General features: G+C 40.8%; 1 protein-coding gene and 1 non-coding gene across 2 annotated transcripts; both read left to right on the forward strand.

Moving 5' to 3' along the window:
* Nucleotides 1-78: 78 nt before the first annotated feature.
* On the forward strand, nucleotides 79-16,586 carry atad2 (ATPase family AAA domain containing 2). Its single transcript, XM_015005171.2, has 29 exons — nucleotides 79-625; nucleotides 1,748-1,902; nucleotides 2,001-2,038; nucleotides 2,123-2,309; nucleotides 3,085-3,172; nucleotides 3,273-3,354; nucleotides 3,531-3,683; nucleotides 3,840-3,960; nucleotides 5,528-5,629; nucleotides 5,801-5,909; nucleotides 6,217-6,332; nucleotides 6,611-6,785; nucleotides 6,929-7,017; nucleotides 7,170-7,329; nucleotides 7,916-8,006; nucleotides 8,115-8,292; nucleotides 8,375-8,511; nucleotides 8,598-8,730; nucleotides 9,511-9,697; nucleotides 10,786-10,971; nucleotides 11,049-11,184; nucleotides 11,954-12,150; nucleotides 12,249-12,408; nucleotides 13,286-13,408; nucleotides 13,715-13,882; nucleotides 13,964-14,614; nucleotides 15,832-15,965; nucleotides 16,064-16,192; nucleotides 16,394-16,586. Exons 1-29 carry the CDS (start codon nucleotides 428-430, stop codon nucleotides 16,421-16,423), a joined length of 4,413 nt encoding a protein of 1,470 aa, XP_014860657.2. The 5' UTR covers nucleotides 79-427; the 3' UTR covers nucleotides 16,424-16,586.
* Nucleotides 9,819-9,952, forward strand: LOC148155097 (small nucleolar RNA SNORA5). The gene has a single exon (XR_015765751.1). It is a non-coding gene; the product is annotated as a small nucleolar RNA SNORA5 (small nucleolar RNA).
* Nucleotides 16,587-17,875: the final 1,289 nt, after the last annotated feature.

Genomic DNA, 17,875 nt, shown 5'->3' on the forward strand with positions numbered 1-17,875 from the left:
GAGTTTTTTTGTTTTTTTTTAGATGAGTGCGCTCAAACATTTACCGGATCACCTTGTCAAAGTATTTATGTATCCCTCCGCTTCTATTTTGTTTCTATGTTTTCATTTGAGGTGAGTTGTACGTTAGTGACTGTAAAGCGTATTCAATCGTACAGCAGTTTTGTTGTGTTCGAAATTTAAATGAAATTTTCGGTTTGACTTGATGTGAAAAATTAGTCGGAGCTCTGTTTGTGTCAGCGGAGGAGTAAAACTCCTGTCCACATAACGCCGTGATGACGTTTATGGCGCCAGAAATCAAGGGTTCAGAGAGGAAAGAGTGTGTGTCAGCTGGAGAAGACGGCGCGTTATTTGTATTATGTTGACTATATTGTAAACGTAACAATCGTGGACAGATTTCTCCATCATTTGTGGTCGTAATAAAGTCAAGATGGTGGTCCTACGCAGCAGCGGTGGTGTCGGAGCTGAACCGGTGGCCACTATTCCAAAGAGGAGGACGACGGAGCTGGAAATGAGCCCCGACTTTCTGTCGCTGATTCCCGCGTCGCAGAGAAAGTCCGCCCGGGTGACTCGGTCCTCTCGGTCCCTGAATGACAGCTTCAGCAGCCCCGAAACCAACTCAATGAATGTAAGAACATGCGAGAATAGCACTTGTTTGGAGGACAAGTTGTCGTTAATGGTAACTTAGGTTTGCTACTTTAGCTAACGCGCCAAGCTAACTAGCTCAGCCCCTGCAGCTTCTCGCCCAGCTATAGCGCATCGCTGCGCTGTCCTTCAGATTTAATAGAAACTTTTCTTTGCGCTGTTGTTGATACGATGATTAATTAGTCATGCAGTCAACATACACAGCAGCCTAGCGTTTTAACCTGTTTGTTGACGGTACTGTAAATATCAAATTCAAAAATGCTGAACCACTTCCTTCATCCTCACTTTTTCAACCTGGATCTCAGACCTGAGAAACTGATTATAATCAAGACTTGTACTTTCCATAAAGTTTGAATTTGACTCAGCTCAGGTATGGGGAAAACATAGGTATATTTCTCTACTTTATACTTTATCTCATAGTCTAAATATTGTATTCATCTGGTTCTTTGCCCATTGTCCAATATTTAACCCACCTCTAATATTTGTCACTAATCTATTTTTGAGCTTTCATCAATTCGCCCAGTCTTACTGTTTGTTTTTTGCAAGCATTTGTATTTTTGCAATATTCTGACACAGTTTTTTCAAAACCACCATCCACTTCTTTAACTTCATCCTCTACTAAACTTGATTAAATGCAATGGATCACTTCTTTCCTTGTAATATTCATTTTACTTTCTGTCATTTTTATTTCCTTTATTCCTTCATTCTGATCTCTTTTCATTGCCTACTTTCCTTATATATTAATATTTTTTTCTATCATCATTCCTCCCTTTTCCTTTTTATTCTATGTCTCTTCCTTCCTTAAAGTTATTGCCTTTTTAATTCTTTATTCTTCAAATATTCTAGTTGTAGAAATATTTGCTGTAAGTTAATATATAAGTAAAAAATTTTGTGTTTCAGATCAGAACATAAACACAAACAGAGAAAGTTTTGACTGGAAATGTCTCAATGTTTTACATGGAAAAAATGTGCAGGAACTGATTTTCCAGGCTGTGGAAAATAAGGAAATTGCAGGGAGTCTAGATATCCTGAATGTCCTTTATGAGATTAAATCATCTGAGTTTTTGGTTTAAATGTAAACGTAAGCTCTCTGTAACTGTCTCAGGGTCACAGGGACATGAAGCAGGACAATGGAAGAGGTCTCGGTCATTCCCTTAGGAGTCGAGGACAAAGAGTGAAACTGGAAGTCTCTTTTTCTGACATGGAGCCCAAGACCACCTCTCCTGTGGATGAGGACAAAGCAGACGGCTGCTGCACCAGGTGAAGCGTTTGTTTATTCTACGTTTGAATTCTACAAACACAGTGATCTGACTTTGTGTTTTTTTTTTTTTGCTTTTTTTTTTGTTTCTGATGACCAGGAAGTCCTCCAGGCTGCAAAGGGAAGGAAAGCCCTCTGGTGAGGAGCAGCACCGCACCGCTGACCGTGTGAAAGCGTTCTGTTTACTGGATGGCTAACGCTCGATGTAATCCTTCCTGCCAGATGTTCCAGATGAGGCAGAGGGGTCATCCACTCCCAAGAGGAGTCGTTTTAACCTGCAGAGTCGGGGAGTGGACGAGGAAGAGGAGGAGGAGGAGGAGGATCACTCGGTTCGAAGGAGCTCCAGAATCACGAGATATAAACTGAACTCCCGCAAACAGTCGGCGCTCTACGATCGCCTCATTACCAAGTGAGTCGAGCAACATCCAAACCAGTTCTATCAGGACCTGTAATTGTACTGAATGCTAACTTTACAGTGCCATTCAGAAAGCAGACATGACATGTTTTTGTTGGCATCATATGTGATGCACATACATAATCATCTAGTTTTTAAATAGATGATGATGTTTTACAATGTTTTTAAAGTTTTATAACGGTTTGTTTATCATTTGTTTTCGAACCCTCCCCTTTTACTCGGACGCTGCTAAATAAAGTTCAGTGCAACTGACAATGACAACTGTCGAGTTGTGGACTCCAAAATCCTGGATTGTTGTGGAGAAATGCCGTTAAAAGAGGCAAAGGTTGTTTGTCTCTTTTCCAATTTGCCAAAAGTAATTTGGAGGATACAAACTAGACCTAGGTCTGTCGTCACTACAAACTTTACTGGACAAAGAAATTATTGCAAAAAGTGTTATTGTTGTTTTTGAGACCATTTTCAAGGGTAGTAAAAACAAAGCATGGCTTCAGCCTACTCATTTTTATCGTAAATTATTGGTTTGCGTTTTATCGTGTTTCAATTAATCTTCATCTGAAAGATATAAAGATATAAATATCTGAAAGATATTAGTGTACTTGTATTGTACACTAATACAAGTACGCCCTCTCAAAGATTAATAAACTTTAATTTCTAAAGAACAATTAACACTGGAACTGGAAGACATTTCAAATATCCAAAATAAAACAACCCCCCACCCCCCAAAAAAAAAAAAAAAAAAAAAAAAATCTTTGCTCTGATTTCTTCTCAGCACCGCTGAAGCAGTTCTCCAAAAGATGGATGACATGCAGAAAATGAGACGCCGGCTGAGGAGCAGAGACAGAGAAAATACAGAAGAGGTGATGGGTTTTCTTATTTCATTTTATTCTACATCGCTCCTTGAGTTTGAGCTCCCTGCCGTGTCAGTCGTTTCAGGTTTTTTATGTTTCGGCCTGACAGGTTGGAGTCTACGGCTCAGGCAGAATGAGGCGCTCCCTGAGGACAAATACCAAGAGTAATAAAACCGAGGAGAAGAACCAAGGTGAGGAGGGGAAACGAGGTGGAAGTGCTTCAGAGACGCGGTCGGGATGTGCTGGGATACGTCTCGGCGTCGGAAAGAACCGATCGGTTTAATTTACTTTAAATGAGCCTCAACTTCCTGAAGAGTTTTATGTCCTCATTTACACAGTCTGTTTGTGTTTTCATTCAAAACTCAAGATGATGAAGAAGATGATGACAACAGTGAAGATGGAGAGGAGGAGGAGGATGAAGACGGCGAAGAAGACGACGACGAGGAGGAAGAAGAAAACCACCAACGATACGACTTCCGCCAGAGAAAGACTGCTGTTCGCTACCAGGCCCCGTTGGACGGTACCGCATCTGTTCAAAGGAATCACTTTAATCAGTTATTGATCTCTGTGACTGTATAAAGAGTTCAGCTTTTTAATGATCAATCTTAATGCGAGATGGAGCTGCTGAAGCTTACCAACAAGCTTTTTGTAATAAATAGTTGTAATGTTCTTCCAGAACCGCGGGAGCCCAGGAAACGCAGCATGTACTTCAAGGAGCACTCGTCTCCTATGAGACGGAGGTTCAGGTTCAGCTCTACGGCCCCCAGGAGCCCCTATAACCAAAGGAGAACCAGCAGGTCGGTTTTCCATTCGTCTGGACTTTTTTCAGACTTTAGATCAGGGGTCCCCAAACTACGGCCCGCGGGCCGGATCCGGCCCGCCACGTCGTTTGGTCCGGCCCCCTGAACAATGCCGGATCCGGCCCGCCTCCTCATACCAGAGAGCATTCAGTGTTTTTTTTTTTTTCATATATTGTATTTTCCGGTTTATATGTGGATTTTTCTTCAACCACCAGGGGGGTTCTTGAGCAGATGTGAAACTTACTTTCCCTCAATGGAATATATACCAGTCAGTCCCAGTCACCGTTTCACTCACGGTTCTTTCCATTTGCATTCTGGGTAAAAATCTATCTAAAAGTGCGAATGTGTCGTCGCCGCCACGACCACATTCTAAGGTTTCTTTCTCCAAAAACCTAAGACCGGCCCCCGACCAGAGAAAGGAACAGCTATGTGGCCCTCGCAGGAAAAAGTTTGGGGACCCCTGCTTTAGATGATCTGAATGGTGCGACTGAAAAGTTTAGCGGTTTTTAAACTCCTTTGTGACCTCTGCAAAACCAGAAACGGGTAGCTGACCCATGCCTAGATCTACTTCTCTTTTATTTTGAAAAGTTAGCCCAACTCTCCTAAAGATCTCAACCAAAAATCTCTCCAATTCCTATTTGTTTGTTCTTTTTTTTTCTCATTGGCTTCCCTCCCAACCTCTGGAGTAGTTCTGAGAGGTAAGACCTTTACTGTGTCTTTGTTGGGCTCTCGGTTTGTCTGTGCGGTGCTGGATGTGTTTGTTAGCATTGTAGGTGTTGGTGGTTGGCTCTTTCTTCTTTTTAAGCACTGCTGTGGCATTAATACTAATGCTGTCTTAACACGGCTGAAACGATTAATCGTGAAGAATACGTTTTTGAAATAACCGTCAACTAATTTAGTATTAATCGATTATTCGTTTACAGTTTACAGATTCAGAAAAAGGCCATTTGCTGAAAAAACGAGCAGTAACTGAGCCAAAACTGTACATGGTATATCTATATTTTGCATTTAATGTAAGACAAAAACGCCTTTGTTTGTAATTATTTTTTGCCCAAAACTCCTCAAGCGGTATAGTTTTAGCTTTAAGTTCAAATTTACTACAGGAATGCCATGTTGTTGCATTTTAGGGAATAAAATGTTTTTCCTATTTAAGAAAAAAATGAACTGAATTACTTGTTCATTAGCATTTTTTTCAATGCATTTCTAGTGTTGTATAAAAATGTTAATGAAAAATCAGTAAGCTGACAATTTTTTAAAATCTGATTAATCATCAGAATAATCGATTAGTAAAATAATCTTTCGTTGCAGTGCTGTATGTTAGTCTGTCACTGGAGTCCAATGCATCATATTTACTGTCACCCAGTGTCACACAAAACAAGGAAAACCTACATCACGATCATGTTGGTAAATGTTGCGACGCCGATATGTTTAGGCTTAAACATATTTGTGTTTTGTTAGCTCCACCCAACAGACAGGAATTGTTGGATCAAGGTTAATGGTCTGTATGTTGCATCGTTGCGGAGCGAGACAGGAAAACTAATTTAACGTCTTTTCTACCCGACAGGAGACGACACGCCATCCACAGCAGCGACTCCACGTCGTCTTCCTCGGACGACGAGAAATTCCAGAGACGAAGGAGCAACAACCGGAGCAGGTCGGTCAACAGGTGAGAGAAGCAAAAACCCGACGAACCGAATTCTTGATTTCTATTTTAAACCTCGTTCTTGAATTTTTAGCACTTGACAATGTGCCATCTGTGACTCCGTGATTGCATCAGATAGAATCATTAAAATTTAGTGATTTAATGTTTTTTTTTTTTTTTTTTGTTCTTACGAAGATGCCTCCCTATGAACCTTGTGAAAGATGACCTGCTGGGGATCCAGAAAGACAGGATGAAGATCGGAGCCAGCCTCGCCGACGTCGACCCCATGCACATCGACAAAACGGTGAGCGGCAGGAAGGATGAAGTAATGCATCCAAATGCTAAATTTACCTAAATTTAACATTTTGAATGTTTAGTTACAGGGTGGGTTTAGTGTGAAGCATAGATAAATATTCACACTCCTAGAACTTTGTCACATCATGGCCACAAACTTTAATGCATCTCATTGTGATTTTAGTTGGCAGACTAACACAAAGTGGTCTACGCCAAGGAAATGTAAATGAGATGTATAGTTTTTTTTCTTCTGACTGAAAAACGTCTGAGAAGCATGGGGATGAAATCCTAACAGAAGCTCGTTTCTCCTGCTCCAGGTTCGCTTTGACAGCATCGGAGGGCTGAGCAGGCACATCTCGGCCCTGAAGGAGATGGTGGTGTTCCCTCTGCTCTACCCAGAGGTGTTTGAGAGGTTCAGAATACAGCCACCGAGGTAAAACACATGGCTCCCGTGAAAATGGAAAAATAGCGCCGTTTGTTGGCTGAATAGAAATGCTTCAAGACGGAAGCAGTGGTGAACTCTGAACTACATTTTTATTGGGAAAAACTACTCAGAAAAATCAGTTGAATATCCATGAATTGTTCCAAAATGTTAAACTCTGGTGTTTATGGTCTCTTCGTGGTATGTTTCATGTGCGTGTCAATCGCTTTCCTCATTCGTAAATCGTTTTCCTCCACAAGCATCATTTCTGTGTCCCCTCTCGTTTCCAGGGGCTGCCTGTTCTACGGCCCTCCAGGCACCGGGAAGACCCTGGTAGCCAGAGCGCTGGCCAACGAGTGCAGCCAGGGGGAAAGGAAGGTGGCTTTCTTCATGAGGAAAGGAGCGGACTGCCTCAGCAAGTGGGTGGGAGAATCAGAGAGACAGCTGCGGCTGCTGTTCGATCAGGTAAACCTGAGCTCTTAATGAACAACCAATTAAAAAAGAAAACACTTATTTTCATGTACAATCTGACTAAATAAAACCAGTTTGTCTCCTACAGTTATGAAGTCACGGTGTGTCGTCAGTGACTGTTCCTGTGTTTGTTTCAGGCCTATCAGATGCGTCCGTCCATCATCTTCTTTGATGAGATCGATGGTTTGGCTCCAGTCAGATCCAGCCGGCAGGACCAGATCCACAGGTTTGGGTTCTTCTTTTGATCCAGCCGTAGGTTTGAGCGGAACCAAAACCTCAAACTAGATGCAACTCCATATCCTGCTGCTCCTACGCTTCTTTATAAGGAGAGGAGTTAGAAACCTGAGGACTTAAAGTTTGCTCCTGGTCTCTGCGTAGTTCCATCGTGTCGACGCTCCTGGCTCTCATGGACGGGTTGGACAGCAGAGGGGAGGTTGTCGTCATCGGAGCTACGAACCGCCTGGACTCCATCGACCCGGCTCTGAGGAGACCCGGACGCTTCGACAGAGAGTTCCTGTTCGGTCTGCCGGACAGAGAGGTGGGGAAGTTTTTTTAATCAAGCAAAAAAAAAAAAAAGTGCTGGGCGATAAATCGGTTTTATCAATTAATCAGATTTGCTGTTTCTGAAGATTTACGTTTTGGAAAATTGAGATTTTCATTTTGACTTATCCACTTGTAGCTTTGGTATCCTTGAACCTGGACTACAAAATCTTAGTGAGAAATAAAAATTGTAGATTTTATTTTTAAGTCTTATTGCCCAGTCCGATAGTGACAGCAGCAATAAAACAAAACATCAACAACAATCCTCCTGTGTCTAAACATCCTGTGAAATAACTCTTAACGTTTTCTGCTTTGTAGATAATTTTTGTTTGTAAGGATTTTGTCAAGTTTTTTTTCTTCTTTCTGCTGTGTAACATTTAGAAACGTAGCTCATTTCTGGTTTTGTGGAAGGAGGAGCAGCGTTTTCTTAGAATGATCCGTTTAAAAAATAAGTCCAAAAAAAAAGTTTCATATTTTGAAAGAAAATGGTTCGTTTTGAAATTTAAATTTTTTTTATTGTTCAAAATGTGCTGTTAAAGTTTTGTTTCTGGACACTAAACATCTTGCTTCTGCATAATTCACAGGCAAGGAGGGAGATTCTGAAGATCCACACCAGGCAGTGGACCCCTCCTCCCTCTGAGGCCTTCCTGGAAGAACTGGCAGAGAAATGTGTTGGTATGTTTTTGTGTAGAGGCAGGAAACCTTTGGAGCAGCAACAGAAAGAAGCATTTCACTTTTAAAATGCTGTCTGATGTACAAGCGTCATCTGTTTCCCCGTCTAAGGATACTGTGGAGCAGATATCAAGGCGGTTTGCTCCGAGGCAGCATTGTGCGCTCTGCGGCGCCGCTACCCACAGATCTACTCTTCGTCCCAGAAGCTGGTTCTGGACGTGAACTCCATCGTCATCGCTAGCAAAGACTTTAAGTGCGCCATGTCCAAGATGGTACCAGCCGCCCAAAGGTAGAGCAACGAAAACTTTGGTTTCCTCCATCGGCTCTTGACCCTGCAGACGTTTTGTTGAGTTCTTCCTCTTGGTCTTCAGGGCGATGGTGTCACCAGCGAAGGCCTTGATACCTGCCATCCGGCCTCTGCTGAACGCCACCCTGCAGACGGTTCTGCACACGGTGAGGCGAGTTTTCCCGCATGCAGACCAGGGACTGAAGAGGAAGAGAGAACAAGGTGCCTTGTGTTTTTTTTTTTTTTTTTTTTTTGTTATTTTTAAAGCATCAACTTTATTGTTATTCTGTGTGGTTCTTTGTTTGCAGATGTGGCCTGTGGGACGTCGGATGAAGATCTGATGTTTAGTGAGGAAGAGGACGGTGACATCATCTCCAGTGGGCCGACCTCCCAGTCCCAGTTAAAGCTCCCCGCCGCCAGCGGCCTGCTGGACCTCAACGGGTAAATCAGTCACTCTTCCTCAGAAAATAACTTGAAAGTATTTATTTGCTGCTAGTATTGTGTTGAGTAAAGCATAAGGCTGAAATGATTAATCGGATTAATAATTATGAATTGATTACTGGAAAAAATCAACTAATCTAGAACTAGATTAATCATTATTTGGGATCTACACACTAAACGATAAACTGCCATTTGCTGAAAAATGACGCACAGATCAGTCATTAAGCCAAAACTGTAGAAAGATTAAAAAAAAAAAAAAAACATCTTTTATTTCCAAATGTGCTTTATTTAGGACTCCTGAAGTGGAATAGTTTCAGTTTCATCCAGTTGAAATTGTGTAAAAAGTCATTAATTGTTTAATCCAAAAATTTGTCATTAGATTATTTCAACACTATGTTAATGTAAAATCAAGCATAAAGCCTGAGCTTTCCACATGTTAATGTTGAAAATATCTTTTAGCTGCAAATGCATCCGTTGCTACAAATGAAGCGTTCACTAAAGAAATCCTGCATTCTTGCATTTTATGCACTAAAATGTTTATTTTCTTACATAAAAAAAGGAATTGAATTATTTGTTTGGCTTCTTCTAGTGTATTTTTAATATTGTATTAAAAAAAAGCTTTAAGTGTTTTTTTTATCTGAATAATCGTTAGTTGCCGCCATAGTAATACATAATTTAAATATAAATCTTCCTACAAACTGTTATAATACAGGATTCCCTTTAATAGCCTTGTAAGATTTTTGGTTAAATGTCTAAAAGTTACTCCGTCCTCCCATGTAGGAGCGTGCTGAGTCAGCCGACGTCGTACCGTCCCAGGCTGCTGCTGCAGGGCCGGCCGGGCTCGGGTCAGAACTCCCACCTGGGCCCCGCTGTGCTCCACGCTCTGGAGAAATTCACGGTGTACACCCTGGACATGGCCGTCCTGTTTGGAGCCAGCGTGACGGCGCCCGAAGAAACATGCGCAAAGGTGAGAGGGAAATTTTCTGAATTCATCCTGATGTCAAATATTAGCATGAAATGTGTCTGCCTTCTCGCATTCAAACATAACAATATAAACAAAGCTCTAAAAGCCACAGATTCTTTCTTTTTGCAGCCTTGTCAAATTCAGTGTGTCTCTTTGGTAGACCTCACTGGCCAAAATGGCTGCCACATAAACTGTAGTTCATGGGCCCCACTTGCTCTCGTAATAGCAAATGGGGACAAATCTGTACTACAGACAAACTTGTCTTAGATTCATCTGAAGGTAGAAAAGGTGAACATGCGAACTTCATGTTTAAACTGTTTATAAAACCCTCCATTAAGCCTCCCGCATTCAGCAATAAGTCAATCGCATGAAAAATTAACACAAACTCGCTGGTTTCCATTTTGATAATTGTATGTTTTTCCTCATGTCTCTCATTTCTTACAGAAATGTTCAGTCTGGTTTGTTGGGCTCACTTTGTCTCTGTTTTGAAGGTTAACTCTGTTTACAGAGACTCCAGTTTCCATTTTATATGTTTGTTTATTTTGGATATTTAAAATGTCTTCCAGCGTTAAATGTTTGTTAGAGACATTAGGTAAACGTTTCCTACTATTGTATTCTTGCATTATTATGCCATTAACATTATATTATTTCTTGAAAATCATCTCAAAGCAACAATGACCTTTATACCCAATCGCAGCTTTCTCATAAAAATGTATTATTTCTTTGTAGTATTCATTTTTTTTCTCATAACATGCCGCTCTCCAGAGACCAGCAGTGGAGAATCAGGGTGTAATAATTTCTTAAGGGAAAATTCTGTTTAGTATAAACTGAACAATTATGTTTTAATAAACAGACCCAGGTATATATGGATATTTTGAATTTTTTTTGTCGTCTTACTTTCCCTGACTGAAAAAAAAGACTAATTTTTTAATAGTTTGATTACCTGATCAACCAGTATTTGCTTGGCTTTTTTTCTTTTATGCTTTAATGTCCAGAATCCTTTACAGTCGTACACTGACTCTTCATGTCCTGCTTCCAGCTGTGAGTCTGAGTAGTACAACCAGAATTTGATCCAGTTTGATGCTCCCCAGATCTTCGTTGAGGCCAAACGAACCTCTCCCAGCATCCTGTACATCCCTCACATCGGCCAGTGGTGGGAGACGGTGGGCTCTGCGTTAAGGGCCACCTTCCTGAGCCTCCTCAGCTCCATTCCTGCCTTCTCTCCCATTCTGCTCTTGGCCACCTGCAGCGTCCATTACGACCAGCTCAGCATGGAGGTACACCGCCGCTGCGTTTCCAGTGGGGAAACATTTATTTCATGAAAATGAGACATTAATCTGCCGTCATGTTCCAGGTGCAGGAGCTGTTTCGGGTCGAGTACGGAGAAGTTTTTCATGTCCCAGTCCCCACCAGCCAAGAGAGAAGGGACTTCTTTGAGGACCTCATCCTCAACCAGGCTGCAAAAGCTCCAGCCTCTAAAAGAAAAGCTGGTAAGAGATTTATCTGAAATCATAGTTTTGTTTCAAAAAAAGGAAAAACTGAGTTTGTTCAAGTGCTTGAAATCCTTGAATTTTGATTAGGTTTGGAAAGTATAAAATGCTTGACGGGGCTTGATGTTCAAACTGCACCGTTTTGTAGTAAAGTGGAATCTAATGTTTATTCAGAAAAAGTTATTTACAGTTGAAACCTGATATTTTCATACATCCAATAAAAACATGGATACATTTTTTTTCTCAGTCTGAAGTTAAATCAGACTGAACTTTCCTTCTTTTGCATCAGTTAGAATCAAGAAAATTATTTCTATTTGCTAAATGCCAACATTTTTTGTGACTTTCTTTGTATATGAGCATTTAGTTTTAGCTAGAAGTTCATTGATCTTAACACAATTTGTTTGTATTGTTTCAATCTAATATTTCTAACGACTCAATTACTTATTGATTGTCCTATACTTCATACATTAAACAAATGTTTTTTTTTTTTGGTTGGTTTTTTTTGCTAAATTAGTGTTTTGTTCTTGGACCAGTGAGATGTATAATGTGTGTGTGTGAGAGAGAGAGACTTTACAAAACTTAAAATTTAAGACCTTGTCAGTGCTGCAGAATGTGGAATACTATCACAAAATTTTTTAACAGTAATAAATTATATATAATCCTGAATCAAATGTCCTTTTTTAGTTTTTATCTTCAAAGTGCGGTGCTGGAAAAGTTTGAAATTCACTTTTTAGCTTCATCTCATATCTCCTGAATCCTCACCCACCAGTGCTCCGTGCGTTGGAGGTGCTGCCGGTGGCCCCCCAGCCTCCGCCTCGGCAGCTGACGGAGGAGGAGAGTCGGCGGCTGGACAAGCAGGAAGAGGACACGCTCAGGGAGCTGCGGCTGTTTCTGCGCGACGTCACGAACCGCCTCTCTCAAGACAAACGCTTCAAGGCTTTCACTAAACCCGTGGATTTGGACGAGGTAGCCGTCCAGGCTTCTCCTCTTGTCGCTCTCGGTGACATTCTTCTCCCCAGAAGTTCTGCTTGTTCTCCATAAACGACGTCACGTGTGTTACGCAGGTTCCGGATTACGCCGAAGTAATCAAGAAGCCCATGGACCTGTCCACGGTTATGTCGAGGATTGACCTCCATCGATACGGCACGGTCAAAGAGTTCCTCCAGGATGTTGACCTCATCTGGCAGAACGCCCTGGAGTACAACCCAGACAGAGACCCTTCAGGTACCAAATATACACAACATGTGCAAACCAACACAGAGTGGAACGTAGGAAGAAGGAAGCAGAGTAATTAGTCTTTACAAAAAAAAGAAAGTGCAGCACAAATTTTTATTTAGCGGTAATCCAGTCCAACCAGTTGACTTCAGGGATGAATGATCCAACTGATTAAGGAACAGTTTGATCATTATGGGAAAAGAGGAAAAAAGTATGACCCAACTGCGAGCGTGTCGAGACATGGCTGCCCGCTTAAACTAGCAGAGCAAGCTAAGAGAGTAGCAAAAAGAAACGGATTACTGAAATGCTGTCAAACGTTTTTAGTAAACAAAAAATGCTATACTATGATTTTTTTTTTCTTATAAATGTGGAAGCAGCAGCATGCAAAACTGAATGTGTGGCATAAAAGTCCTGAACACCATCTGGACAATGAAGAAGAAAAAAACACCTCTGAGAAATGGTGTAAAGCTTTACCTTCTACGTGGACAAACACCCTCGTCAGAGTGATTTAGATCAATATTTTTTGTGTAGGAGAATCTGTTTAGAAAACTGACGTTCTTCTGTCTCCACTCAGTCTGACTGACCTGGAGCTTTTTAGGAAAGAAAAATGGAATAAAAAGTGCCCAGATGAACAAAGCTGGTGCACTCACAGCTGTAATTGCAGAAAAAAGTGGTCAAACTCATTTTTGCCTCAGGATCTTCTAAATAGAACTGCTTTTCGTTTTCTCCTCTAATCAATTACGCACTACTTTATGTTGCTTTATCAAAGAAAATCCTGCTGAAATACACAAGTTTGCTCTTGTAGAAGTGAAAAGTTTTTCAAGACACGATTTACAGATTTTTTTTTTTGAATGAGTGCACTCTGACACTCCTGTGTTTCCTGCAGATCGACAGATCCGTCACAGAGCATGTGCGTTGAAGGACACCGTCCACGCCATCATCCGAGAAGAACTGGATGAAAACTTTGAGAAGATTTGCGAGGAGATTAAAGAGTCTCGCAGAACAAGGGGTCAGTACGTGGCTGCTTTTCATCCACAAGTTGTCACTTAACAGCTGCCTTTAGGATTTCAGAAGTTTCTAAAAATTGCTAAAATGTGGAATTATGATTATTAATAATATTTAAAGCGAGGCAAACACGTTAGTTTTAGTTACTGGATAAACATGTAATTCAGGCAAGCTACAGACAAAAAACGCATTGGTTTGATCTATAGTTTAAACCCAGTTTCCCATATTATTAAAAAAACAAACACGTGAATATCACATTTAATTCTCTTTTATAAATAATTGTATTGTAATTTTACTTGAACCATGTTAGGTTGCTCCACAGCGCGGTTCGCTCCCTCTTTCTACCACGTCCTTCCTAAACATCCCAGATCTGCTGCAGCTCCCAATGATTTTACCCCACAAAGTGAGACGGTTGAACCCACTGTCGCTGCTGCCAGCAATACAACAGCCTCTGCTGTTATGACACCCAAAAACACAGGTAACAACATGTTTAAAGGGAAAAAAAACCCTGCAGCTTAAAGGTTTTCCGTGATATCTAAATATTCTTCTGCTGCCTCAGTGCATAAGAAGAAGCGTCGGAAAAGTCGCTGGTCCACTGGGTACATAGCGAAGAAGAAGCCATCCTCGTCCCCCCACGTATCCAAGGACGACGCTTCCGATGAGGACGAAGACGATGGAGATGATGAGGACGAGGCTGGGAAAGAAGGAGCAGCAGAGAATCCCAACGGAGGAATTAAAGAGGGTCCGATAGACGTCGAGCCAGGAAGTGCAGCAGATCAGGAAGGTAGATCTGAGCCGAACAGTCAGGAGGAAGAGACCGAGAAGAAACCAGCTGCTGAAGAGCAGCAAAACCAGCATGACGAAGACGGAGCAGAAAAAGACAACGAAGCCATCCCGCATCAGTCAGAGCGGCCTGAACTTTTCACGGGAGGAGACGCAGACCAGGGCGTCTCTGTCCGCACGAAAAGGGACAACTGCGTGGAGGGAGAGGGAGACGCTCAGAACGCCATCACAGCAAACATGAGTCCTGCCGGTCAGTCAGAGACGCAGGTGGAGAGGAGTCACTCCGCTGACGATCAGAACAGCAAACGGGTCACAGGAGATGAAGCAGAGCTGGACAAACCCGCTGAGGCCATGGAGGAGGACGCAACAGAAGCATCCACCACCGACGCAGTGGCAGCTGGCAGGAGCGAGACGGACACAAGCGCAGGTTGGTTATTCTCCGTCATGTTAGAAACCATTGAATCTTTTACAGGGAACAATCTGAAAAGTGTGGCATGCATTTGTATTCTGCCCTTTCGCAGCCGATACTTGGTAGATCCATCTTTTGCGAACTGTTTCATCTGCAAGTCTTTTAGGGAGAGCGTCTGACAACTTGGCACAATTTTCTGAACCTCCACAGATTCTCAATTAGATTGTAATCTGGACTTTGACTGGACCAATCTTACACATGAATATGCTTTTATCTAAACATACGGTGTCCAAACTTTTTGGACACCAAATCGAAAGTACTATTTTTTTACCAGTTAAAAAGAAAAACATTTTGTTTTAAATATTATTTTTACCTACTGTGTAATAAAAAACATGCAATATTTAATTAAACCAAATAAAAAAAACACAGCATGAAAGAGAATCTCAGATGTTTCACTTAATAAGACAGATGCACAGATTCATAACTTTTTGGCTCACATCTTCGGTATTCATTTATTTATTTTTAGTCTACTCCCAGCGACAAAAATGAGAACTTCTGTATTTAGCCAAGCTTAATGAGTTGATGTTTGTGGCCCCGTTCTACTATAGTAAAAGGAAAGAAAAAAATATGCCAAATAAAAAATAATAAAAAAAAAAGAGGTCTTGAGACGATCACAGACCATCTGAATTTATCCAAATCCATCATTGTGTGCATCTCTAGACGGCAGACACTGGTGATGTTTGTAGGCTGCACAGTGGTCCACAGACTTCTGTTATATCACATAAAGTCAATGTAAAATACATTGAAATGTGGTTCTTTAGATTGCAGAAAAAAGCATAAAAACTGCTGTAAATGCATTTAGCCCGTTATCAGCCAATCAGATGACCAGACAGAATCAACGTCCTATTTTCAGCCTCCCGCTGCCCCTTCACACACTCGTCTGTTTGCCTTTGGGACTCCCAACACAACTGGCATCCATTGCTTTCAGGTCTTACAAATAGGATAGTGATGCAAACAATAACGTTACTGTGAGATAACAGACTCATACATTTTGTTTTAAATACTAATTTGGTCTCTGTGCCCGAGTGGTTTTTCTTTCCAACAAAAAAGTAAAGAGATGCTGTTCTTATTTCCTGAAAACACTCAACGTTACTGTCTCTAGATATTGTTAGAAATCAAGGAGGAGATTAAATAGTGCATATCAGTCAGCGCGCCTCTTTTGTTTCCTGCCCCAGAGAGAAACGTGAGACGGATGACCCGTGCCCTGAAAAACACGGTGCTGCAGCAGCACATGATCCCAGTGGACAAAGCTCTGCAGATTCTCAACGAGGAGAATCCTCCTCTGGTCGTGGACCGAGACAAGTTAAAGGTTTGATGTCACAAAAAACTGTACTCTTATTGGAGGTGAAGCTTAAAAACATCTGTAATTGCCTTGATCTGTTTTTTTCTTCTTTTCTTTTCAATCAGGAGCTACTAGATAAAGTAGTGACGAAGACGGAAGACTATGAAATTTACAAGCTGGAGAAACTCTACGCTCTGCTCTGCCAGAGCATCTACAGACACAGACAAGACTACAACAAAACAGCACTAATACAGGTTAGTTTGTCCTTTTTATTGATTTAAGAAGAGCATAGTAGGTTAAAATTTCATATTTACAGATATGTTTAAAAGATTTATTTGATGTAAAATTCTGTTTTTGAGTTTTATTTCAAGTCCAACTTCTGTGATGTTGTTCATGAGTTGACATATTTCATGCTAAGTTGTCGTATGTGTGATTTATTTTCTTGTTTTTATCAGGAGTTGGAGCAAGAGATTGAAGACTTCTGATTCTTCAGAAAAAAAAACAGAAAAAATAATCTTTCCTTCATACATGTAAATATTCAGACAATGGTCCTATTTTTTAGTAGGAAACAATGATTATATTTGTGATTTAGCTCAAACTTTGTATCACTTCTTGTTTATATGTAATTAAAGGGTTTTCCACCTGTTATTGTGCGCTTTTCCTTTGTTGCGCGACAAAACGTTTGAACTGACTGTAATGTCGCTACTGACAATGAAGCTTTTATCAGTTTCTAGAAAATCCTTTTTTACGCTTTACTCAAAGCAAGACTGAATTACAAAGTATTTGTCGAGGATGTGCCACCGTTGTGTAAAGTTTGATATAAACACATATTACTGGCATCACTGTTTAAAAACATTTACAGCATTGCAATGAAATACATTTTGCAATGCAGAAGCATCAGCTTCCACTGCCAATTTTGAAAAACGTAGCCTTTAATTAGAGTATATTTAAATCTTTGAAAATATGAAATGGATCATTCTGGAAACAACTGGGTCATTTTTGAGTCTCGAGTCTTTGCCTTTTTTTTTGTTTGTTTTTTTATCACATCCAACGACGACCCAATTTCAGTTTCCTGTTGACCTTTGGTAAAGGAACTGACTCACAGACCCTCTTCCATACTTCAGACGGCATAAAGCGCTTTTCCACATACATATTCCATACTACGGACACTGGGATGACTTTGTTTGATCAAAGCACATAGATCCAATAAAAGCCAGAGCAGAGTTTAATAGATGTTTACGTTTGTGATGGTAACACAGAAAATAACTGAGCAATCATCAGCAGCGTCTACTGGCAACCATGAAGATTTGATAACCCCAAAATGTCACTGTATTGAAATTCACCAATAGTAACCTTTGATTACTTTTGTTTCAAATCTATTTTTCCTGACCTGAGCAGAAAATCATTTTTAGATTCTACTGTGGATTTATCCAACTGAAATAAAATTTGTTTTAAAAGCATCTTTACCAGGAGTGCCTGTACATAAAGCTGGTTCTGTAGCAAGCATTTCTGATAAAATGGCTAAGAAATAACTAAACGGCCACAAAAGGGGATCTGTTATATCGGCTTAAAGTGTAAAAGATCAAATTGAAAACATGTCTGAAGTGTAGTAAGGGATATTTTCATTTATTTCTGTCAGGACTCAATGGTTGCATCAGGCAGTGACAGTAAGTGATTCTAGTGAAAAGTAGGTCAGCAGACTGGTGACCTATCTCTTTCTGGACATGCTCAACAGAGACGATCTTAATAGAAAGCAAATATCCTCCACCTGGTCAGGTCACACACAGAACAGTTTCTGTTGGCCCTTTGGTCTTTGTCACATTTGATCAGGTATCGATCTAAATTTGGATACTATCGATACCAAGGTGAATATTAGTACCGGATGGATAGTAGGGTGATGAAATCGCTACTTTTGTTTAAAGTTTCTCTTCCATATG

Source organism: Poecilia mexicana, unplaced genomic scaffold (assembly GCF_051168715.1).
Source record: "Poecilia mexicana isolate PSO_F unplaced genomic scaffold, ASM5116871v1 scaffold_16, whole genome shotgun sequence".
In the NCBI taxonomy this organism is placed as follows: domain Eukaryota; kingdom Metazoa; phylum Chordata; class Actinopteri; order Cyprinodontiformes; family Poeciliidae; genus Poecilia; species Poecilia mexicana.

Bases quoted from the DNA above. Each gene is read 5' to 3' on its own strand.
- atad2 (XM_015005171.2), top strand. From the start codon at position 428: ATGGTGGTCCTACGCAGCAGCGGTGGTGTCGGAGCTGAACCGGTGGCC. The intron at 3,961-5,527 runs GTCGGTTTTCCA...TCTACCCGACAG, and splicing joins AACCAAAGGAGAACCAGCAG to GAGACGACACGCCATCCACA. The intron at 8,007-8,114 runs GTATGTTTTTGT...TCCCCGTCTAAG, and splicing joins ACTGGCAGAGAAATGTGTTG to GATACTGTGGAGCAGATATC.